This window comes from Chinchilla lanigera, unplaced genomic scaffold (assembly GCF_000276665.1).
Source record: "Chinchilla lanigera isolate Chin_1 unplaced genomic scaffold, ChiLan1.0 scaffold00090, whole genome shotgun sequence".
Classification (NCBI taxonomy): Eukaryota; Metazoa; Chordata; class Mammalia; order Rodentia; family Chinchillidae; genus Chinchilla; species Chinchilla lanigera.
Genome location: NW_004955491.1, coordinates 8,002,120 through 8,028,434, shown reverse-complemented (window position 1 = coordinate 8,028,434; position 26,315 = coordinate 8,002,120). Strand labels below are relative to the sequence as shown.

At 44.0% G+C, this 26,315-nt stretch overlaps 1 protein-coding gene across 4 annotated transcripts in view; it reads right to left on the bottom strand.

The window, feature by feature from the left end:
* Nucleotides 1–26,315, bottom strand: part of Dpp6 (dipeptidyl-peptidase 6) — an 842,230-nt gene that overhangs the window by 139,515 nt on the left and 676,400 nt on the right. For all 4 annotated transcript variants that reach the window (XM_005404852.2, XM_005404854.2, XM_005404855.2 and 1 more), the window contains exon 7: nucleotides 22,517–22,598. In XM_005404852.2, coding sequence (XP_005404909.1) covers nucleotides 22,517–22,598 — 82 coding nt within the window. The remainder of the gene's footprint in view (nucleotides 1–22,516; nucleotides 22,599–26,315) is intronic.

The window sequence follows — 26,315 nt, the reverse complement described above, 5'->3', positions numbered from 1 at the left end:
AGGGTCGAGGGGTGGCTGCGGGTGCACTGGCTGTTTGAGCTCACCTGACGGTATCCGCACGGATGAACAAATTCCCCATAAAGACAGATGCAGTTATACCTCCCTCAAGAGCCAGGGGTCTGCTGGCCCTGAGAACTCATTTGGTCAGGAGAGACCTCAACCTGTGAGCAGCACCCAGCAGGGGCCTCCTGCCTGGCTCTGAGGCTGGCACAGCTGAATGAGGACAGCTTTGAGCTTAGCAGGGAGCACGCATGAAATATTTTAATATGCAGCCAACCTTCTGCTGTGAGCGTGGTAATTAGCACTTCTGGAAAATCAGTGCACTCCAAAATTTAGGCAAAATGAAAATGTTAATTAATAAAGCAAAATTTCAAACTCCTTATACTATCAGGAGACATTCAAACTGCAGAATATCACCTGATGTTACAAAATGTGATTTGAAGGAGATGCCACGGGACCGCCATCGGGAAGGGGTGGATTTCATGGCCACTGGAGCATTCACACCTCTCCCTTCTTGGAAACTCGCACACAATGGCAATTGCACTACACTGCAATTGCACTATAACTCACATTACACTTACAGGAGACTGCCTTAAGGAGGTCCTTTTGAGGGGAGCAAAATTACTACCTTTTAGTCCTTGAAGAGACTCTTAATAAAGGTAGAATGTAATTATCAGTAGATAAATAAAGAGAGGAGAACACTTTTCAAATCGGAGACTCACAGGCAGAAAAGGTTGAACTTTTCATTAATGAAGCAGGTGGGTCTCTCGTTAGAATCTGGAACCATAGCTGAATTGCAGAAATTATAATTAGTAAACCCGAATTCTCAAAGCACTGAAGAAATACCCCAACACCTTGTTGCTTCTTGACTCCAAATATTTGTGAAATGATTTCCCTCCCGGCACAGAAAAGTACATTATGCACATGAGGTTATTAATAAGTTTAAAAGAAAAAGCCACTACCGCCTAAGGACAAGAAGCCATAGCATAAATTCCCTGAGTGTGGACTACAACAAATAACTCTTATTTATTGACTGGGTCATCTTTGCTTTATGCAATCACTATTGAGTGGTCTAATTATATATATTACCTCAGGTTCACCAATAACCATGCAAAGTATGTATTTTAATCATCCTCATTTTATGGATGAGGAAATCGACTCAGAAGGTTCAAGGTCAAAAAGGCTAATGGTCTTGCTCCATAGTTCACGTCTCTACATTTTGTAATTTTCTCATCACTTGTGCAAAAATCATTATGTCTCTGGCCCAGATTCAAGATAACATTAGATTCTTTCTCAACATCAAGGCCAACAGAGCAGACGGTTATTTGCCACGTTAAGGAGTGCTCCCTGTAAGTCATATCACTGAATCTTTATGGTATCCCTGGCAAGTCTTTTCACCTCTCTATAGATGAGGAAACGGAGGCTCAGAGGGTCATAGGCATCACCCACCCTGTGAATGGCAGGGCTGGGGACCAATCCCTTATGGGCGGATTCTAAACAGTAGGTTCTTTCTGTTGTAAGTACTCTCTACAGTGTGCTTCCCCATCAGTCTCCTACGTGATTCGTTGTGATGTTTGAGTGCCACTGGGCCTGTTGTTTTCTTTTCCCCAATCAATTCCCTTTTATGTAAATCAGTTTTATTCATTAGGGAATTGTTATATCATGACTGTAGGGAGCACTAGTATTCTTAGCACTGGTGAACATAAAATAAATAACCAAATCAAAGTAAAACTGCTACTAATTCCTTCCAAGTCTGTTTAAAGTCCTGCGGAGTACTTTCTCCTTGTTAAAAAGGGACATGAATAAGGATTAGGAGATGCCAAGGACTTTGTCCTTGCCTGCAAGCCAGAGTCTGAAAGAGAACTGAAAACTGAGTAACGTCTGTGTCCAGTCTTCTGTGACACTCCCCCACGTGATACCCCACATCTTATCCCTGCCGCGGAAATGCCTTCCTCTTATTCTGTAACAGGAAAGCGCCCCACCCGGGTCACATGCAGGAAAACAGTATTAACAAAGTGTTTGAGTTCCATCAAAACACTTTAAAGTTGCTTGTCACAGGAGCCTAAGAAAGCCATCTTTTCTACCTGAAAAAAAATGATGCATTTTGCAAACAGCCCCAGATGGTGTTTTCAGTTTCACCTTAACTTTTGATTGCAACGTTCAGGGTAAACCATACAGGATGGCAGAGTCACCATGCACTTTGCAGCAGGTGGTCCTCAAGGGAGGGCTGGCCTGGTACACAGAAGGCACTCCGCACTTGTTAGAGAATGGGGCTTACGACCATAGCTATGGGCGTGAAGGGATTCAAGCAAATAAACCAGATATTTTTGCCTATCCTCAACACTTATTGAATATCAGGTTACAGTGGGGAAAAAGGCAGCTGGAAAGGTGGAACTTTCGTGGGTTGCAGACAGGAGTGACAGGAGAGAAAGATTTGCCCTACGCCTTCCACTGCATGACAGTGGAGGGTCTGGGCTGGGGTCAGTGGCAGTTCCAGCGGATGGATGGCACTGTCCCCTTCCTTCCTCACATGGGCAGGGGTTGTCCTGTGGGGAGAGACATCTTGCCTGGTCATGAGAGCGTGGTAGCCCAGGACACGTCCCCTTCTGCTGGGAGCGGCTGGAGCTGGAAATTGGTTCTATGTGTGGAGACAAGATAAAGCCACGGTGTCTAAAGCAGTCAGGCTACCTCGGTATTGAGAAGGGCGTCCTACCGGGACAATTTGTCATTAGTCACTAGGCAACCTTGTGTCTCATGATATTAACTTTGCAAAGGTATAAGTGACACCCCTACTGTTGTTCAGGTCCTCTTACCCATCCGGTAAAGAGGCCTCCACCTGACCCAGCTCTTGTCTCTGTCTATCTTTTCCTCATACTCTGCACGGTTCTTCCCCGGGGTACACCGAGAGACCAACGAGTCCCTACACCCTTCCCTTTCTAGCGCAACATGTACACAGGGACGGTAAGTCTGATAAGCCCTGCTGTCTGCAGTCAAGTCTTGGATGAGTACCCCAGGGCAGGGGCGTCTTTTCCAAAAGACTTCGCATGACTCAGCTGGGTCCTATCTACATCACCTTGATTCCAAATGGGAGGTTAATTAATATTCATTTACAAGCATTCTAACAATTTTTACTACGGGTCCCTCTGGAAAAGAGAACAAACAACTCTGGATGGATGTTTCTTAAACTAGGTGACAATGACTTAACAATCTGAGAACACGTGCCCTTTGTAAAGATCTTTAAATTTCATATGTTCATTTTGATGTGAACCTTCAAATTAAAATCACATAGCTGGGCATGATGGCATAAGCCTGTAATCCTCGCACTCAGGAGGCTGAGGCAGGAGGATCATTGCAAGTTTGAGACCAGCCTGGGCTACAAGGTGAGCTCAAGGTCAGCCTGAACTGCATAGCGAGACCCTGTCTCAAAAAGACTCAAAAAGAAAAAAAATCACAGATATGGGATCATCTGGGTGGCTATCAGATAAAATTAACTAGCAAGCATAAATTAGAGAAAATTATATTTTAGAAAATGAAACATATACATACTACCAAAATTATCCAAGGAATATACCTAAGAATGAATTTAAACCAAAGATTTGTGAGTTATGACAAAATTTATAAAACATTAGTAAAAGGTACTTTTTAAAAGTAAAGAACTGGGGCATGGTGGCATAGTCTGGGTGGTAAGAGGATTGCAAGAACGAGCCCAGCTTGGGCAACTTAGTGAATTAGAGAAATCCTGCCTCAGAATAAAAAAAAATTAAAAGGGAAAAAGGGATGGGGGTGAAGTTCAGGGTGACACCTTGAGCTCAATCCCCAGTAATGCTAACACATGTTGGACAGTTCAGTAGCCAAAGTTTATAAATTCTCCCTTGAATATGTATAAATGTATTGCAATTCATACTAATTTTCCAAAAGTATTTTTCAAAGAACTGAGCAAACTTATCCTAAAGTGTATGTGTCATTTATATAGCACAAAGGGCCAAAGTCAGGCAAGATGCTCTCAGAAATGACGTTTTTGGAGGACTCATTGTTCTGTGCATCAGACCCATTATAAAACTATAGAAATTAATAATGTGTGGCCCTGCTACCACCAGGATAAAGGGCCAGAGGAACACAATAGAGATTCTGAAGCCAAAACAATACATACTCAGAACTACACAATGTTCAAAGATAGATCTGAAGATCAGGAAAGGAAGGAAGACTTCTTTTCAATAAATGGTTTAGGGCTGGCTGTGTGGCACATGCTTGTAATCCCAGCACTGGGGAGGCTGAGGCAGGAGGGCTGATGCAAGTTTGAGGCCAGTCTGGGTTGCAAAGTGAGTTCAAGGCCAGCCTGCACTGCCTAGTGAGACCCTGCCCCAGAAAAGGCCAAAAAAATGGTTCAGGACAATTAGTTGTTCTTATGGAGAAATAACTGTATGCTTTATACTATACTCCCAAATCAATTTCAAGTGCATTAAGGAAATAACTGTGAAAGATGAAGTTACAAAAATGTTAGAAGATAATATAGGAGAATATATTTATGCCTTTAAGACGGGAAAGAATTTTTTAAAGAGGACATAAAATTCAAACTATAAATGAATACACTGAAGTTGAAATTAACATCTTTTAGTACCAAAGTTATTCAAATGAAAGTGAAAAGACAAGCTGTAAAATGAGAGAAGATATTAGACATAACTGACAAAGACTTAGGTGCCTGTGATGTATAAAGAGATGATATACATCAATAAGAAAGTGACACCCTCCTAAAAATACATTCAAAGACACGAACAGGTGTTTTACGGAAGATGTAACACAAATGGAAAATGTACCTATGAAAAGATGTTCAACCTCATTAGCAATCAGATGTATGCAAAGTAAGACCTACAGAAATTTTAGCTTCTGTGTCCTTGGAACCATGAGAACCATGTAGATAGCAATGCTGTGAACAGATTTTAAAAGGAAAACTAGAAATACCCAGTGTCTCCATGGACAAGAGACTGGATAAATGCGTTGGGACATTTGTGTGAGGATGACCACCCAGTGTGAGAGCCCATCAGTGCAGTTACTCATGGCAGTGTCCATGATATCACACCCAAGGTTGAGGCATGTACATGTATGGTAACAGCTGTAGAAAGTTAAAAATAAAGGTGATGTACTGCTCAGGGATTCGTAAATGTGGTGAAACTAGTTTTCTGAACCAGCAGGGAAGCACAAAGAAAATTTAAGTGCTGGAGGAGGAACACGAGTGGGCTGGCTTCTGAGCTCTGCAGAGCGTGGTGATGTTTTCCATCTCATGCTGGGTGGAGGGCATAGGGGTGTGCAGTTATTCACCTTTATTTGTAAAATATTTTGTTAATATGCAAAAATGCACCTGAAATTAATAATAAAAAAAAGTGAACCATAGAAACAAATGTTTAGGGCCCTTTGAGGAAGTTGACACACAAAGCTTTATGTATTTAATTATCTTCTAAAGGGCTGTGTTAGTCCTGTCCTGGACCAATGATCCAGTCGGGAGAAGTGCTTGATCCTGCTCTTGGATTTGACAACTCATTTCTGGAACTTGCAAAGATGTCAGGTGGGAAGATCCGTTGGGTCAGTGTTTCATTTACTCTTAGAATGCTCAGGAAGGAGAAAGATAAAGGTATTGGATTAATTGCACCAGTGGCCATATCAGGAGACCCCTAGTTTTTGTATATTAGGAAAAAAGTTCCCATGGATGGCCTTGAATACAAATAGCAACATTTACTATAATAATAACAACAACCTTGCACATATATATGGCATTTGAAAGATTTTCAAAGACTTCACAGACACAAGTTTATTTGGTCCTAAGTTCTTCTGGACACTGAACACAGATTAGTGTTTAGTGCCAGAGAAAAAGCCAAGACAGTACCATTTGGATTTCAATTCTGATACCATCACCCTGTGACCTTGGGGAAAAATGAATCCATTTTCTGGACATCTGTTTTTTCATTGCTGAATGGAGATTTTTGTGAGCAAAAAGACAATGCATGCAAAAATATCTAGCCCGATGATCAGAACATTATAGTCCTGAATAAAGGATCTTCTTTATTAGTTCTGCCCTACACAGCGACGCAGGAAGACACCCTGTCTGAAATCCTGAAGTTCTGTCACCATAGGCTGCCACTTCCTTGCTTATGGATTTGATCAGAGCAAACCACACTGGAACGATTGATATTGCATAAAACAGCTATCAATCTGGGCAATGACTCCTCACCCATTGTCTTAGTCACTTTTCTCACTGCTGAGACAAAGTACTCAATACCCAAAGTTAAAGGAGGAAAATTTGGCTTATAAAGTTTGTAGAGGTTTCCGCCCATCATCGGCTGGCTCTAAGGGAGCACACATGGCAAAGGGGCATCGCAGAGGAGGAACAGTCCATGGCAAAGCAGGGCAACCAGGGGAAGATGGCAGCATGCAATAAGCTAGTGCCAATCGCCAAGTGACCAGTGGCAAGCAGGGTCTTTTTCTGTCCCTTATATTACATCCAATATAAGAATACTCACACTCTGAGTGGGGCACCCTTAATCCTACCCAGAACTGTGCCAAACCTGTCAGTGATCTCACTTAGTAATCATACACCCTCAATCCCAGCATCACATACTCTGGAGCCAGCTGCCTTTGACAAAGCCCCACCTATGAGCCCATGAGGCTTTGGTGGCGGCGGTAGGGGGCATCTAGACAAAAGCCATAACATGCAGCGTTAGAAGGTGAAACAAAACATTGCTGCAGCATCCTGATCTTAACTTTGAACTGCACACCTGGATTGGCTGGGACCCACATAAACTGCAGCATGGATGGGGCTCCCTGATTGTGTCTCTGGATGACAGGCAGCACAGCTGCCCCTATGAAGCAAGGGTTTCCCTGAGAATGTTTGAGAGCTGGCAGTTTTATAGGTAAAAACACCCTTCTTATTGAGTTGACAATAGAAGGATATTCTCACATATTCTACACGTGGTCATGATGTTGCAGCTGTTGCTAAGAAGCTTCCAGGTTTATTAAAGACGCCACCCCATTCCAGTCCTGCCTGAAGTCATCCAAACCAGTGATGCTCGACTCCGACTGCAGACTGGAGGCACCTGGGAACTTTCAAGCAAGTGTCCTGTGCCCAAGCCCCTTCCTGGGCCAAGCAAACCAGACCTCTGGGCATGCAGCCAGGGCATAGACAGTCAGGAAAGCTGAAGAGCTGCTCGGTTAGGAGCCGCGAGTCCAAGCGGTCGTCTGCCACCATAAGTTTTTTGTTTCATGGAATGTGCACCATGCTGTTGAGCCCCTGGCTAGTTAAATTTTAGGGCTATTGAATGAAGGGATTTACAGACTCTGCCACCTTGTCAGGAAATTATGAATACATTGGCACACTTCTTTATGATGCAGGAGGCGAGAGGCTGGCTGAGCAGCTGCTTCCCAGGCTGACTCTGTTTTTACACAGATTTACTGTTCAGCTACGACTCACTAGGGATGGGGGCGATGGCTGAGTCTATGTAATAATGAGATGTTCTATTATGCCCTCTCAGCCTGGAGCAGATATTTTACTTTTCCATTGACCACTTAATTTATTCTTTTATTATTTTAAACCTTTAGGTAGGGAGATGTTGGAGTCAACTAATCTTGTAATGCAGGAACACATGGGAAATGTGGAAGACAGAGCTGACTAAGCGAGCCTGTCATGAACTTCTGGTGATTAGATTTAGAGGAAGTGGACTTCCGAGGACTTTCTAAATGACTCATGTTCTATTAAAAAGTCACATCTCTCAGCTAATTTTTTAAAATGTAAGTCTGTATGGCTATGGAAAAATTAGCTTAATTAAATACATGTATATGCAATTAGAATTTTTAAAAATAATCCACAGAGCAGCGGGATGAGGGTGAGCTTGATTTTAGCATGATGTCATGGGCAATTATGACTCATTTTGAGGCAGACAAGGTTAAGATTTAAGGGCGGTATGTCACAAGTTATGGCCTAAAATGGATGGTAAGCTAACTTCCAAAACGTTAAAATACGCTCCCCCACAAAAAATAAAACTCTACAAATGAGTCTCTTTTTGTGTTTATATTGGGAAAAGTAATTGCTTTTTTATTTTGGGTAAATAAAATGCCTTAGTTGCCTAAGTCATACATTAAACTTTTAAGTACTTCATCATGGTCTCTAACAATGGTCTCTAACAGGTCTAGCCAAGGGGATAAGAGTGCATCCACAAACAGGAGGAGGTAGCTGCTCCTACGGAACCTGAAGTGGGTTTGGGAAATAAATAAGCAGACATGACAGCAGCATATTATTAATGGCAATGGCATAGCAATGGGGGGCACAGTGGAAGGTCTTGAGTCCAGTCTTAGGGAGGCTGGAGTTGGGGTGTGGGGACTCAGAGTGTTGGAGGAGCGGGGAGTACAGACCATGAAGTAAGAGAACACGGGATGTTTAAGGATCTGTATATGGCTCATGTCACTGTACCCAACCTGGGAGGGGTAGAAGGGCACAGAAGTCAGAGAACATCTGGGGCAAGGTTGGTGGGGGAGGGCGGGTCTTGCAAAGCCTGTTTAGGAGTTTGGACTTTAAAGGCAATGCAAAACAATGGGAGGGATTTACATATCACATATGAAGGTACAGAAATATGTAATCATATTTGCACTCAAGATTCTTCAGTTAATTTAGGAGTAGATTTTGGGTGGGGAAACAAAACAGGCAGCTCACAGGAATCTAGGGGCGAGACGACGGTGGAACAGGGGACGGATTTTATTAGTACGCATCCAAGGCAGACTTCATAGGATTTCTTGGTGAGGAGCGGTGTGGGGGAGGAAGCTGGGTGAGTCAAGACTGCTGCGTTTCTGGCTTGGTGAACTGCATGGAGGTGATGATGCCATGCATTGAGGAGTGATTATTCCAAGAAGAGTCAGGGAAGGCTTAGTGGAAATAATGGTGCATGCCGAGGACAGATGAGCTCAGCCTGGGCTGCAGAGACACCCAGCTGGAGATGCGCAGAGGAAGAGCCTCGGAGAGACCGAGGCTGGCAGTGTAGCACTTCAATGAGCACCGACTGTGGAAACTAAAGCAATTTCAACTTTTCATGACTAGAAAAGCCATCTTAGTAAAAGCTAAAACCATTCAAATAAACGACCTGGTTTGAAAAGCCAGAGTTCCTTCCTTGTTTTCACTCACTATTTCAATTATCGAGTTAATTAACCATCAGATGAGTTATCGAATCTTAGGTCTTTTAGGTTACGACATCAAGTTTTTCCAATTTCTATGAATTTTGGAATTTACGTCCCTAAATCTAACATTAAGTTTTACTTTCACTATTGGATATCATTCATTTAACAAGTATTCATTGGGAACCTAGATCCTGCTCAATACTGAGCAATGAGCCATGGAAGATAAAAACATAATGGAACACATTCTTTGTCCTTGAGCAGCTAACATTTAGTCTGGGAAATAAGGTTATTCGAAAGCAGAAGAGTTGAATGATAATTTTACAAAGCAGCATAAGATTAACTGCTACAATAAATGGGACTGACAGTATTTTAGCACTTTAGAGAAAGAAAAGGTCACAGTTATCCTATGTAGATGAGGAGATGGAATCATTACATTGATATTTTCCATTGTGAAACATTTTAGGAATTATTATGTTCCCTCTACCCAAATGGATGAGTTCCATGAAGCAATCCACAGAAGCGCATGTGCACAAAGATTTCTGAGCAGCACAGACAACTGGCCCCATCTCTCCAGCCCAGGCCACGGGAAACATCTCTAAGCATCCAGAAGCTACATCCTATGAGGCTGTCCATATAACTACAGTGCCACTCCCCATCCTGATGCTGAAAAAGACTAATTTATAACTGCCTCATTACATTCTCTCAGGACTCTATCATTAAGCACACTCTTCCTTAATGTAGAACTTTGGTCCTGCTTATGAATTCTCTGTGATAGATTACCTTGAAATTTTCTAACCTAATACTGCCAAGCCTGATGTAGGGCTCCTGTCTAAATTTGATTCTTTGTAAGAAATAATACTCTGTTTCAGTCTCAATTGCATTAAGGAAGCTCTGACGGAGCTAAGGAAGAGAACATGGTTTGCTCTTGCAGACTGATGTGGGCAACTAGGTTGGGCTGTTTCCAACCCTAAAAGGATCATTTCCTTAAGTTTGCTTCAGATAAAAACAGTTGCATTACATTGTTGCCTTATTATTTTTTTGGTAGTAATATATTTGAAATATACAATGCACATGTGTTGACTGATCTTCATTGTTGACTTGTCTGGCTTAAGAGACTCCTGGAGAGGTCATTGCTTGTGATGGCCTTAGCCTCATCAGTGGGTTAATGCAGTGGTGAGTTCATAGCTGAATGGGCTAAGAGGAGGAGGGGCCCAGAAGGAACCAGTAAGTCAGGGAGGCACGACTTTGGGGACTATGTCTGGACCCTGGCCCCCTCCTCTCTGGCTCCTTTCTCTGCTTCTTAGGTGCCATGAGTTGAGCAGTTTTCTTACGCCGTGCCCTCTGCCACAGCATTTCTACTTTTGAGTTAGCTGATTATGCACTGAAACTCCAAAACTATGAGGCAAAAGCAATCACTCCTTTAAGTTGTGGATGTCTGATATTTTGTTCCAGCAGTGGGAATGCTGACTAATACATGTTATTACTCACCAAAGTGACCTTGTACCTCTAAATATATACAACTATGATTTATAAATTAAAAAAGATATTAATTGAGGAAGAGTGAGCCCAGGAGAATCTTTCTGAAGAGCATGTAACAGAGCTGCAATAGCTTTGAATTGCACAGGTTCCTGTAAGTTGTATCTGCATTGTCATTTGATTGCAAATATTGTTTAATTTCTTCTTTAATTTCATTTGTGACCCATTCATTGTTCAGGAGGGTGTTATTTAATTTCCATGTGTTTATGGAGTTTTTGCTATTTCTTTGGTCATTAATTTCCAATTTCATTGCACTATGGTCCAATAGTATTCATGGGATAATTTCAATTCCTTTGCATTTACTTAAGCATGTTCTATGGGCTAGTATATGATCTATTTTAGAAAACGTCCCATGTTCAGCTGAGAAGAATGTGTATTCTGATGTTGTTGGTTGGAACACTCTGTAAAGGTCTACTAAGTCCATTTGTTCATATGTTTGGTTTAGTTCTGTCATTTTTTGCTGATTTTTTTGTCTAGTTGATCTATCTCTTTGTGACAATGGGATGTTAAAATCCCCTGTTACAATTGTGCTATTACTTATTTGATTTTTCATGTCTGTTAAAATTTGCCTTATATAGTTGGGAGTTCCTACATTTGGTGCATTTATGATTGTTATCTAGTCCTCTTGAAGTTTATCCCTAACAAGAATATAATGACCTTCTTTACCTTTTTTTGATCACTATTGGTTTGAAGTTCACATTATCTGCAAACAAAATAGCTACTCCTGCTGTTTTCTGGGTTCCTGTTGCATGGACTATTGTTTTCCATCTTGTAATGTTCAGTCTATGACTTTCCTATTGACTTAAATACATTTCTTGTATACAGCACATTCTTGGACTTTGTTTCTTGATCCACTTTGCCAGTCGTTTCTTTTGATTGGTGATTTGAGGCTATTTACATTAATGGTTATTACTGATATGTGTTAACTTATTTTTGCCATGTTATTTTCCCACTGTCAGTTCTGTACTTTCCCCCTCTGTTTAGTTGCTTACCTTCCCTGGTATTTCTTTTCTATTGTTGGTCTTGAAATTGTGGTCATTTTTATCTCTTTGTAGAATATCTTTCAGTACTCTTTGTAGGGTTGGTTTGGTGGTCATGAATTTCTTCAGTTTATCTTTGTCATGGAAGTATCTTATTTCTCCATCAATTTTGAAAGATAGTTTTGCAGGGTACATCAATCTGGGTTGGAAGTTTTCTTTCAGGACTTGAAATACTTCACTCTGAGCTCTTCTTGACTTGATTGTTTGTGTTGAGAAGTCTGCTGTGATTCTGATGGGTTTACCTTCATAGGTGATCTGTTTCTTTTCCCTAACAACTTTTAATATTTTGTTCTTTTGCTGAATTTCTGGGATCTTGATTATTATGCATCTGGGTGTAGATTTATTTTGGTTATGGCTAATTGGAGTTATATATGCTTCACTTAAGTGTATATCAGGTTCTTCTCCCATGCTTGGGAAATTTTCTGCTATTACTTCTGCAAATAGGCTTTTTATGTCATTCATGTTGCCTCTTGTTCTTTCATTGACACCTATCAGTCTTATATTGTTCTTCTTTGCCTCACCTTGCAGCTGTTGAGTTGTTGTTTGCTGGTTTCTTGTTATTTTGAAGAGGTCTTTCCTTTCATGATCACTAGTTGCATTGCTTCTTCAAGGTCTGAAAGTCTATCTTCTGTTTCGTCCAAGTGGTTCTGCCAGCTTTCAATGGAATTTTTAATTTCCTGGATATCTCTTTGAATCTGTTTCATGCATTCTAATTCTTTCCTATACTGTTCATTCAAGATTTCCATCATTTTTCTGTATTCCTCTGTTTTTTTTTTATATATGTTTCCTTTTTTTTTCTTCCCAGTACTGGGAATTGAACTCATGACCACACACTTGACAGGCAGGTGCTGTGCCACTGAGCTAAATCCCCAGCACCTATGTCTTCTTTTGATATGCTGAGCAGTTCTTTCATTATTGTTATCATTTCCTTTTTTTTACCTGAGAGATTATTTCTGATCTGATTTTCTCTATAACCTGGTGTAGTTGGTTTTTTACTTCAGTTCCTATCATTTTAGAAATTTCAGGTGTGTAGCTTCCATATTCTTCCATGTTGATGTTTCTTGGACTTGCTCTGGGTGGGGTGGAGGGCTGTGATTGCATTTTGCTTCTCATTTTTGTCATTTTCAAATCTCCCTAGATTTCCTGGGATTCAGGGTCATTCCTGAGGCTTCCTGGGTCTGAGGAACCTTCCTGTGGTGGTGGAGGGGGCAGAACCAGAGGTCTCAGGGTCTCAGTCAGCTAATGAGGCTTCCCAGTCTGAGGGACTTTCCCACGATGGTGACTCAAGAAACTTTTAGAGTCAGGATAATGCCCATAGTCTGGCCAAGTAAAATAATTATTTTGACTAATAAATTACTTTCCAATCTTTTTCTACAGGCAAACATGTAACAAGCAGCTTATTTTGAGTCCTAATACTATTTTAACACATTTGCCATATTCCTATAAAGTCTTCTTATTTGAAGGGGCATTTTTAAAATTTATTTTTAATCAACAAATATGTACATGCTTAGCAAGGACCACAGGATGTTTTTATAGATGTATACATGGTGTCATGTTCAAGTCACATGACAAGCCAGAAAGACATTTCTAGTTTGATCACCTCAAATGCTTATCATTCTTTTCTTGGTGAAAATTCTCCAAGTCCTTTCTTCTAGCTTTGTAAAAACTATATAATACATTATTATTATTATTATTATTTTGTTTGTTTTTTTTCCAGTACCAGGGATATAATACATTATTATTATCTGCAGTTACCACTGCTGTACAGCAGAACACCAGAACTTACTTCTCATATTTGACTGTATCTTGGTACCTTTGGGCCTCCCTGTAATGGTTGATAAAATGTGTCAACTTGAGAAATTTGGAAGTTTAGCTAAGGGACTCACTTTGTAAACATCCTCATCCTGTGCAAGAGGAGGCAATGGAGATTGTGTCAGTGCTACACCTGCTCTGGGTGGGGTGGGAGCCTGCTTACAATGTAAGGGAGGAAAGAGCCTTGCTCCTCCCTTTTGCTCTTGCTGCTTTTGCTGTCTTCTGCCTCCATGAACTGTTGCCCCTGTGCCCTGGCAGCCAGCCTTGGAGCCAGCTGATATGAACTGAAACCTCCACAAACTGTGAGCTAAATAAACCTTCCCTTCCTTAATTTTGGGTGTGGGGTATTTTGTCTCAGCAGTGAGAGAAAAGTAGCCAAGACACTCTCTTTCTCCATCCACCCCTCCTGCTACTTTCCACAGCTTCTAACAGTAGCCATTATTCTCTTCTTAGCTTCTATGAGACCAGCATTCTTAGATGCCACACAGGACTAACACCATGCAGTCCTGTGTTTTTCTGTGTCTGACTTATTTCATTTAACATGGCTTCCAGTTCCATACATGTGGTTACAAGTGACAGGCATTCATTCTTTCTTATGGCTGGATAGTACTCCACTGTGTACATGCACCACATTAGTTTATCCATCCACCCATGAATGAATATTGAGGATGAATGCATTTCTTGGCCATTGTGTATAATGCCCCAATAAGCATGGAAACCTGGGTGTCTCTTCACTATACTGACTTTATTTCCTTTGGACATATACCCAGTGGTGGGTTTGTTGAATTGTATGATAGTTTTCTTTTTAATTTTGAAGATCCTCCATGCTATTTTTCATAATGGCAGCACTAATTTACATTCCTACCTGTGGTGTAGATGATTCCTTTTTCTCCACATCCTCCCCAGCACTTCATATGCTCTGTCTTTTTCACAGTGCTGCACTGAGGTGATATCCTATTGTGGTTTTGATTTGCATTCTGCTGATCATCAGTAACACTGAGCATTTTTCATATATCCATTGGCTGTGTGCACAGCTTCTTTTGAGATGCGTCTGTGTAGATTTGTTGCCCATTTTGTCATCAGATTATTTTCCTTTTTGCTATTGAGTTCCTTAAACATTCTGAGTCCCTTCTCAGATGCATAGGTTGTAAATATTTTCCTCCCATTAGGTAGGTTGTCTCTTCTAAACATAACTTTTAATGGTTGTATAATTGCTTTTCCTGTCAGTGTACCATAACTTACCAAATTGCTCTCCTGTGAACACAATATTTCCAGCTTTGAAAATCGTTATGGATAACAGTGATATGAATGTGTCGATTTATGTAGCATTCAGCTTCTTTTGAAGAGGGGTTTCTGAGCTAAGCTAGAAATGTCTTTCTAACTCCTACTGCACATTTTCATGCTTATCTTTTGAGGTATGAGGGATTGCGCGCAGGGCCTTCACCGTGGGGTATGTTCCCTTCCCTATTTACTGTATTAATTTAGATGGGTTTTCAACAAGTTTCCTAGGCTGGCCTTAAACCTGCGACCCTCCTGCCCTGGCCTCTAGAGTTCCTGGGATTGCGGGCATGTGCCACTGTTCCCAACTCCATGTTGCTTCAAGAATGAGGCTTCTTTTGTGTCCCTCCCCTGTATTCATGCACCATGTCACAGGTTCAAAAATTCTCCATTGCATCTTGATTTACAGTTTCCGTTTTTAGTCTCACTTTCTCCACGATCCCACAGTTATGAATTTACATCTGAGCTGTGAAACTCCTATGTCACCAGAGAGCCTGTTGATAGCAGGAAAGAGCTATGGGGGTCATTTCCTAATCCTTCTACTTCCTTAACTGTGACCGTACGGTAGTGTTACGTTACCCCATGCTAACTGGTTAATCACCAAACACTTGCTTATCGACTTCAGTGCAAGGGAATAGTAAAATGATTTAGCGCACTCCGCCGTCCAGTATAGCACAGTGCATTCAGTTTGATGTGGACCCTCAGCAGAGCTAGTAAATCACTCACCAAACTGTCTCCATCCATTATTTGAGGATACATAAGGCGATTTCCCTCTCTATGATATTAATTTCTTGGCTACTGTCACAGACTTCAGTGCCCATGATAAATGTTTTTACAATGAATACCAAATTAACCCCAACTGATTAGAGGCCTTTATAAGTTATTAATGGGATGTCACTTCAGTCTGGTCCTCTCCGTGTATGTGACATTTCATTAAATACTTCTCTTGCTGAGAAGATCCATCTTTCTCCCCTTGCTGGGTTTGTCAACTACAATAAAATGCTCCCTGCCCTCTCTGTCACCCTCCATGGACCCGGGTGAGTGACAATACCCTGGAAGACTGCCCAGTCCCTGGTGGCTGCCAGTGAGGAGGACTCAGTCGGAGGGGCTCCCTGGAGCAAGGTGACCAGGCTCAAGGTAGTGGAGGACAACAGGCTTTCCATGAGGGACACACTTTCTGTTCAGGGGGTACTGCTAGGTGGCATCAGAGCAGGGTACTCAGTGCCACCTGCTAACAGCCTTTTCTAATGGCACGGATGTCACCAACCCAACTTATGGGGAGCTAAACACTTAGAGGAGGAGAAACTGATTGTCTTCATTACTTTTCTTGTTGCTGAGGCAAAATACTCAACATCCAAAGTTAAAGGAGGGAAGGTTTATTTCAGTTCACAGCTTACAGAGGTTTCAGTCCATAGCCAGCTGGCTCCATGTCAGGGCTGGCATGGCAGAGGGGCATGGAAGAGGAGAAACAGTTCATGGCAAAGCAGGACAGGTAGAAGGCAGCAAAGCAGTGAAACAGCAAGCAATAGCAACAGCCCTCTTTCTGTCCCTTATATTTCATCCACCCTTTGGACAGGTAGCACTCACCCATTGTGGGCACCTTTAACCCCAGCACCATAGCCTTACTTCCAGCATCACCCCTCACCCCCAGATCTAGCCACCTCTGAAAAGCCCCACCTATGACCGCATGAGGCTTTGATGGGACTTCTAGACACAAGCCATAACACTGATTGTAGGTTGTCTCCAAGAGGTGGAGGATAGCAAGATGTGAGGCTGCTCAGTCACCCAGGGTGATGACAGACAACCAGGGCCATGTCACCGAGCCTACTGATGCCCGCTGAGGCGGCTTTCTGTCCTGTGTCCCCTTTCCTTTCATTTTCTGCACCATGGCTATTCAAATAGCAATGACAACAGCCCAGCTATTTCTTACTGAGTATGTGCCTTATTCCAGGGTCCACGCAGGTGCTATAAATAGATTAACCTCATCTGTGCAGTGGCTCTACAAGGTAGGCCCCACTGCCCCCATTTATAGATGAGACGATGGAGGCTCTGAGAGATACGCATCTTACTCAAGGTCATGCTGTCCCTTAAGTGCCAGAAGCAAGATCTGACCCCAGTCCTCTGGACTCCAAGCTCCTCCTAGCAATGACCCCTGAAAATCAAGACAGGTACATGAAGGTTTCTTTTCCTTCTGAGGCTCAAGGTGAGAACCGTGAGATTCTGAGAGTGAGGAGGTGGCCTGTGTCACTGTGAAGGAGCTCTGATGGGTCTTCTGGATTCAGTCTGGCTGCTCCTGGCGGCACTTGGCCTGTCCCAGGGACTGGGTGGCACCCCAAGGGACAGGGGCGAATGCATTCTGTCCTCAGGCTGCTTCTCGTGCCCACTGCTCCAGCAGTCCTTCTTCTAGTATCTCACTCTCAAGCCCTGACCCTGTGGGAACCTGGCTTTCCCAGCTTCAGTGGACTTTCTTGTGAACGTGCTTGGTCCTGGGCCTTGCATAAGCTGGGCAAGTTTTTTAATGGACTATTAAGAAAATCTTGAAAGAGAAATCTGAATGGCACAGAGTGACCTGCTGTGGGTGCCCCACACCTTTAGTCTGATTCTTCTAACCTCCTTTGGTTCAGAGAAAGAGGAGGGAAACCGTGTCTGGGAGAAGTGCCAGCAGCTGGCACTGCAGAAGGGAAGGGAACCATCTCCAGGTCACTTTCCTTGGAAAGAATTCTGTCCATTAGAGCCACAGAGCTTGTCCCAGACCCAGGGGATAGGACTGAGGTGTAGATAACGGAAGCCCAGAACGTCAGGCAGCAGGTGACAGGTATGGGCTGCAGAGGGTCACCTAGGATTCCCAGTGGCCCAGTTAGACCCGGGGTGGCTGAGCCCCTGCTGTCAGTGGAGACAACTGGGAGAGCTGTGCTGATCCCAGCCATGGGTGATGGGGACAGCTGTGTGCAGGGCTTTGAACAGGGTTGTTTACCCCATCAGGACTGGGGTATCCAAGGTCAACATCACACCCAGGGCAATGAGCCATCTCCCAGAGCCCTGCTGCAGACAGGGGAGTGTGGGTGGGCAGGACGGGGGAAGATCTGGGGACCAAGGGTGACTCTGCCAGAGAACAAGGTGACAGAAAATGGGGGGGGGGCAGAGAGCATGTGCGTGTGCGTGGTGGTCTAGCTGCAATGACCACTGACCTCAGCTGGCAGCCCAGAGAGCTCCTGGGGCTGGGGGCACTGGGGAGTTGAGTCTGCCTGGCCAGACCTTGCCAAGAGAGCTGGCGTGGGCCGTGCCATGCTGACGCAATGAGGCTTTCCAATTCTCCCTTAAGAATTTTTATACCCATAATCTTTCCTGGGAAAACATTTGAAAGGGAAAAGAGTCATAGAGTCAAGGAAGTTCTCCTTAAAGTCTAGCTAAGGGGGCTGGGGATTTAGCTCAGCGGCACAGCACCTGCCTGGCAAGTGCAAGGTCATGAGTTTGATTCCCGGTACCGGAAAAAAACAAACAAACAAACAAACAAACAAATAAAGTCTAGCTAAAATCCTCTGATTGTGGGAGATAAATGTAACTGTATTCTCCCATCTCCCATCAGGCATCACTACTGTCCCCCACCTTCAAGTGTGGGGTGATCAGGAGCAGCACCCTCTCCTCAGCTGGGCAGCAGGGCCTCCTCCCTGCCTGGCTGTGTGGGGCGCTTTCTCAGAGGACAGCTCCACCCCAGCTGGGCCAACTCCTCTCCCTGCTCTTCATTTTCCACGTGCGAAGCTGTGGACGATCTCCCGAAGGGCTCACTAAATACGCTTTTCAAACTGCTCATTTATCACTATCACGGTAGCAAGCCAAGCAGAGAGAGATCGTTCTCACTGTCTCAGAGCCTCTGAGCATCCCAGCAGCTGCTGGCCGTGCATTCTTAATGTTGTCTAATGCTGCGTAGCCTGAGCTGCAAAAATTTCCACACTTCTTGTTTCCAGAGGAAGAGATATTATGTAACAAGTCCACAAAGGCGCCTTACACTTACAGATCAGCCTGCTACTGCTCAGAAGGGGCTTTCACTCCAGGTATAGGTCCGAAAACCAAAGACGACCGCTCCCGCAGCTTCCCAGTGTGCTGGTCCCCAGCAGAAAGGGCAAATAATAAACGAAAGATTTCCAGACCAAATGATTTTGTCATATTCTAGGTGAGCAGAGACAAAACCTCAAAGAAACAGCTGAGCCTATATGGGAGGAAGGAGAGCATGAGAGCAAAGCTCAGAACACTGAGGGCCTGCAGTTCAGGCAGATTCATGAAGAGGAGGAAACGAAGGAAGCTACACAGTGGAGAAAATCCCTTAAGTGACATGTTCTGAATCCCAACCTCTGTGCCGTGGGCCTCTTCCGTGCAGAGGACAGGCCGGGGAGAGATGCCGGGGAGCGGGGAGGGTGTCATTCATCTGGCACAAATTTCCTCGATTAACCCTATTTAATCCGGCCAAACCCAGCTTCCTCGTCCTAGACTCAGTCCGTAGTGAATGCTTTGGAAAGAACCTGGGTGCTCACCTGGAGCAGCTGCCACCACCGGCCAGCAGGAGGGCAGAAGCCGGTGCTGGCAGGGAAAGGACAGCTGGGGTGTGCTCTCTCCCTCCCTGGAGGAGCCCGTGCCACCAGGCAGGACTTGTGCCCAAGGGAGCTGGAGGTCGAGAAAAGCTTGCTCCGTGGGGTGTGGGCCTCTCTTGAACCCCGTGCAGAGGGCTGGGAAGAGAGGCCCCTTGCAAGCTCCTGGTACCGCCACGTTCGTCTCCGGGTGACCCGGGGGTTAGCCCTGGTGAACTGAGCTGCTGCTGAATCCTTGGCTCCCAGCGGGGAATTACTCACTGCAGTCTGACTCGTTATCCTCAGAGCAGATTTCCTTCAGGGAGCAATATTTACTTTTTAAAATAAAATGGCAACAAGGGATTGGTTGCTTGCCATCGTAAAAGATTAGCGTTTGCAAGGCTGATCATGGTTGCCATGTTACTCTGCAGACAGAACAGGCTTGGGAGCTCCTGTCCTCAGGTGGCGGCCTGGGGCTCAGGCCTTGCCAGGTGAGGACCCCCAAGGTCACCTAAAACAGAGGCCAGCCGGTTAGTCCCCAGGCCAGCCTACCCGTGTGTGAATGTTTTTGGAACACAACCATGCCCATTTGTTTGTGCATTGCTACTTCTGACTCTGTGCTACACCAGCAAGGAGAACTAATCGTGACAGAAGGCTGCAAAGCCTGGAATAAAATATTTGCCATTTGCTCCTTTATGGAAGAAGTTTCCAACCACTGCTCTAACATATGGTCTCTCAACCAAAAGTTATACTGCCTCTTATAGGCAGTACAAGAGTGGGTGATAAAACCCTGAAATTCATGTATGTTTAAGAACAAACGTTCCAAGAGTCTATCAGCGTCTTTGGAACTAAACTCAGATATCAGCAGTTAGTAACTGGAAATGCATTGCCTTGACTCAGAAAGTAAGTGACATCTCACGGGCAGACGCATATTCATGGATTCTGGCTATTTACCTCCCTCCGATTATTCATGCTGAAGTGGTTTAGCACTACAAGAGCATGTTAAGTAATTAATTAACCAGTCTATTTATGCGTTCGTTTTTTACCTCAACAAATACTTGGTGAACGTCAGGCACGGTGCCAGCGCTGTAGAAGGCAGGGAAAAGGCTGCTTGAGCTAGAGAGGAAAGACACTGTCCACACGCCACATGTGACCAAAGGTCACCCAGTGAGATGTGGACCCCAAAGAAGGCTGCCTGACAGACTGTGGGTGTTGGAGCAGAGGTGTCTGGGAAGCTTTCTTAGAGAAGCCACACTTGTTTTATTTTGTTGCTACTTATGTTTTAAGAGGTTGAACATGGTAACTTCTATCATCACTTATCTTTACCTGTGTCCCTCAGGGAACATGACGTGTGAAAACAGTCATCCATGAGGAGGGAGGGAAGGGGCTGTCCTAAGCTGCCTGGTGAGCCACATCCTGCACCCTTGCCTGCATCCAGATTCTGGACCTACGTTAAAGCATCCGTGCACATGTGTGCGTGCACAGCTCCTCCTTTTGTACTGGGCTTTGATTTTCCTTTATGTTTTGCACTCTGTCACTCTGTCACCAGGCAGGAAGACAGGGTGGTCAGTGTTCTCCGGAGCCTGGGGGCCTCCAGTTGGAGTCATTGGGACATAAATCCTTGGGCCATTCCTAACCCTGGGTGACAAGGGGAGAAGCAGAAGGAGACCTTGACAGCTGACCACGTGATGATGTCCTTTTCCCGAGGAGCACCAAAAGTGGTACAAGGACCACTCAGTCACATTCTGGTTTCCCATCTTCCCAAGGAATGTCAGGGATTGAATGCCAAGCTGTGGAAGGGGCAGTGAGGGTGGGAGGGCTCTCCACAGAAGTGTGAGGGTCACATCTACAGAACGATCCAATGGGCACTGGAAGCTTCTTCACCCACGGGCTTCCAGAGGGCTTTACATTCAGGTGTTAAGACCTGCGCTCCAGTCCCAGCACTCGGGTCTTCTACAATTGCCCGTTACTTTGCCCGTGCTTGCACGGAGTTAATGCCTTGGGGAAAGACAGCTTCTATCTAAGTCAGCTCTCCGTTCTCCCCTTCCCTGCCACATGCTGGTCTTGATTCACTAAATGTGCTGTTAGAAATCTCTGATTAACACGGTTGTAGCTTTAGGAACACTTTAGTAAAAGCGAAAATATTTTTGCGGCTCCTACACTCCTGTTGCTTTGAACCAGTTCAAGACAACAGATCTAACATGCAACCAAGAAAACATAATTGTAGGGGGAGTGGAAGAAGACTATTTCCTTTCTTAAAACTGTAGGCAGCCTCTCCAATGCGATCCTATGCAGACTTTTAACTGTGATCACTTTCAGTGCTATTTAGGGGAAGAGAGTTTTAAAAATGGAGCTTTGGTTAATCTGCTTTAAGATGCAAAATCAACTGATGACTTAAATGTAGCGGCCAAGTCGTCTGGTCTGCAAACTGGAGAGACTGTTCACAAGAGTGAAACCATCTCATGAAATAAAGCCACACGGTGGTCACCGACGTTACCTACTCTTAGACAGATGTAAGGTCAGAGGTCACATCTTCCCAACCCCTCACTTCCTCCTTCACAGGGAGGCTGATGGCAGCCTCACCACTGAACAAGCCATTTGTGATCAGCCAGCGAGGGGGTATTCAGGGCTGGACTCTTGTCTTAGGACTGCTTTTGGAAGCCCTTTTCACTGTACCATCCTTGATATTCATCTTACTGGGTCTGGAAACATCTCAGTTTGCCAATTTGAACAAATATACTTTGTCATAGGGCCCTCTGCAGAAAGAATGTGAGTCCCCAGAGTAGAAATCAGTGACCTCACAATTCTGGTCACCCACAAACCTACAGCCTTTTAGACACATTGTATCCTGTGTGTTCAAAGCTAACCTGGAACCTAAATGCCCAGGTACAGGTGGGTTCCACTTTAAGGGTAACAGATATGGGAACCCACACACATGCTATTCCAGTTCTCCAACAGTTTTCTATCCAAAGAGAAATAGCCGCTTTACATACTCAGGTTCCCTGGTCCATGTATTCAAAACATAATTTATACACACACACACACACTCCACATGCAGGCTGACTCCTGTGAACTGTGCTCAGACTAGAAAACATAAACTTTGAGAAAGCCAAAACATGACATCGATGTGCTTACCAGCTGCTGGCCTTTGGGGCCCCACCCTGCATACTGAAGCTTTGCATTGCTGACTTCTGGGGGGTCCAGACTCTGAGGGTCCCTGAGAAAATGAACAAAAACAGAAGCAAAACGTTGGCAACCATGAATTTGAAATGCTTGATTTTCTTGGCCACCTGAATCTCACTCCATCCTCCTTCCACTGAATCAATTTCCGGGGCTGCCTCTGGTGTTATTAAATAATGTCCTGTTCATTCTCTATTAGGTTTCTCCAAATGTACATAATTTATATGAAGCTGAAATGGGTCCTCTATTGCTTAACCCCAGTGGTAAATATTCATCCAGAGAAAACATGCCGAAAAGTCTATAGATCAATTTTTAAAATATCCATGATAGTCAAAATTAAAAATAAAAATGCACAGCCATGCAGTAATAAATCCCCACAGCTTATCTCTTCATCTTTGGCTCTCTAGCAGAAGTTCTTTTTTCTAAGAATAATGCTAGGCCATTCTGACCTTCTAAAGCCCAGGACTTAGAACAGATTAAATCCATTGGTTTCTCCTGATTGGTACAATGAGAGGGATAGAGAGATAGATAGAGAGATACATAGAGATAGATTTTTTCTTATTAAACATTTTTATTTTCATTTTAAATTTATTAAGATGCAAAGTACCATGACAACAGAATTCTGTCTGTGACTTTAATGGTTATAATGAATAAAGGTATAGTAAAAAAAAGTTAAAAGTGAAAAATGAATCATCCCAAAATTCATCAGCTCAGACAGACTTTCCTATTTCTTTTGGAAGATGTCACTGTACACCAAGCAGGTCGCCGTGCTCAGCCCAATTCTGGGACCCTCCAGTGGGTGCCCGTGAGGGCATCACATTTCTTTTCCTGCAGACAGCTGTGAATGTGCCCACTCATTCACCTGAGAAGAGGAAGGGGCTGAATAGTCTTGAGGAAAGGAAGATGCTGAATTTTAGGGGCTGCAGGAACAAGGAGAGGAGGAGGCAAGAAAGAGGGAAGCTGAAGTGGGGAGGGGCGTGCTGAGGACGGGAGTCAGGGGGAATTCCAGGGCGACCCACAAGTAATACCACCAGGAACAGAGTGAGGATAGAGGGGGGTGTCTGGGAGGAAGAAGACACAGGACAGCGAGAAAGAGAGTGAGAGAGAGCGAGAGAGAGGGAGTGCCCCAAGGGGTGGAGGTGAATTCCTGGGCTTGGCAAAGCCGAGAGTCCTGGAGATGGGTGGCTTGAGTTCTGATTGGGGTTCAGCTGGGAAGGGAGCTGGAAGACATGGGGGTGGGGATGTGGCAGACTGCAGATAAATTTTAAATAAACCCTGCCATATGTGTTTGCATTATTATTTTCATAAGCATGCAGAATTCCTCCTTACCCCTGGCGTAGACACTGTCTTTCTAAGGATGACTCAGAATCCAGAAGCAAAATAAAAGATTGACAAATGGTACTACAGAGCACTTGTAAAATTTTTGCATGACCAAAACATAATGGACAAAAGAGGTCTGAGGAACTGGGAGAAAACCTTCTTAACATACACCATGAATAAGCTGCTAAAATCCTAAACACATACAGAACTCTAAAAACTTAAGACTACAAAAACAGAAAAAGAAACATGAGAAAAGAATATGAACAGGCAATTTACAAAAAGATATAAAAATGGCCCTCACCCATATGAGAAAGTACTTAATATATATAAAATTAGAGAAGTAAAAATAAACTGAGATATAATTTCTCACTTGTGAGGTTGATCAAAGAAAAGAGGGTGGGTGAGACAGGGATTCTGACACTGGCTAGTAGGGAAACTCATTGATACCATCATTTCAGAGGGAAATGCAGCAGTGCCTAACAAGACGCACACTTACATTTAGCCTGGCAGTGCCACTTTCAAGACATTTGCTACAAGACACCCCTCCAATAACACTAAATACAAGTATACAGGACCTCCACCATTGCAACTTTATTTATAGTTACACGATATTGGAAACTATACATGGTTGAATAAGTGATAGTGTACCATGGGTCCATACTGATGTAGGTAAATAATCATGTAGACAGTGACAGTCATTTTCCTCACAGCAGAATTCCAGTTTCTCTCCCTCCACTGTAGAGGGAGAGAAGGAAATCAAATCACCCTTTGGCCAATACCACCAGAAAATGGTGCAGACCGGACCCAGTGATGGAGGCTGAAGTTAGCGCACAAAAGTTTGAAGAGAAACAGAGCTTGCATAGTCTCAAAGCATCTTTCCTGAGATACTTCTCAGATACCAAGTGGAAGACGACACCTTGAGAGTGGAGAAACCTGCAGACAGCAGCCTAACCCCACGACCAAGGTCAGCATTGCTGGGAATAAGACCAGTCAAGATCGCCAACCCATTGATAGAGTCCTGGGGAAGATGAAGCACCATCCACGTGGGGGGTTTATCCACATGCGAATCTCACTCCATTCATGAGCAAATGTTGGAAAAACCCAATCTGAGGAACAAATACAAAGCCAGTACTGTTCTGAAGAGTAATGTAGTCCTGGGGCAAAGAAGGGACATTAGAAAATGCTAACATTCAAAATAGGTCTGCAGTTGAGTTAACGTTATTGTGGCAACGTTCACTTCTTGATAACCATCCTACAGCTGTGAAATATTAGACCCTGGGAGACTCAGAAGGAAGACTGTAAAGGAACCCTTATGCTACTTTTCAAACTCAGAAGTCTGAAATTATTCAGAATAAGAAGCTAAAAGTAATTTTCTCAGTCTTTATTTCACCGGCTATCAACATTGTTATAGAAAGGAATAAAAAGTTAGATAATTTCTTCCCAAGGGGCTATGATCTTAGTACCAGGCGCCGAGAAATGTACTTTTCCACGTGGACACTCAGTACATGTACTTGAATCACTTGAATACATCAAGATGGGGCAGGGCTTGCTCTCAGTGAAGATGCTTATGCAAATTCAGGGATGATTCTAATCGTGACCGGGTTGATGAGGGGTTTTCCTAAGCACTCAGGGCAGATGTGGTAAGAACGCCATGATAACATTACCACTGGGTGTTGAAGCTCACTTCATCAGACAGGGTTTCCTGTAGGGGTCCAGATGTGCAGAGTCTGAGTGTAAATTCCTACCCAACTCGCTGGGAATGGCAGGGGCCACCCCAAGCGGATAAAGGGCCAACTCCTTCCCCAGCACTCCTTCCCTACAGCTGATGGGTGCTTCCCTCCACCCCTCCCCCAACTCGCTGGAGCAGGGAGTCTGAGGACAGGGGCAGAAGGGCGACCGTTCCAACCCCAGGTCGTGAACTGCTGGTCACAGGCACCAGAAAGTCCCTGAGTCTCAGCTTCTTTCACTAGGAATGAAGAGATCGCTACCTCTCCCCTAAGAATGTCACAGAGTGGAGAGCATCAGTGAATATTAATGAGAATGCAGACATACTCCACACGCTTCTCCTCTCTCTGCTAGCTAGAATTCTGCCTCTGACTAGCACAGGGCTGGGGGGCAGTGGCTTGATTTAATCCAAGTTTGCTTCCTCGTGTAGAAAATGAGAGCCATAAGGCCTGTCTCTCGGGTTGGACTCCACATATACCGTCAGTGGGAAGCCTCCAGCCGATCCTCCTACCCTTTCATTAGGCAGTAGGATCCACTGGCCGGCCGCTGCTAAAAGGCTACTGCAAAGAATAACTGTGTATAATTTCTTCACAGGGCCTGATAACTTGCCAGACACAGGGACAAGCGTGCTCTGTGGAACTCAGTAGCAAGGATGGATGGCCTAACTCCTTGCAGGGTGATGTAGAGAACTGGGTTAGGGTTCAGTTCT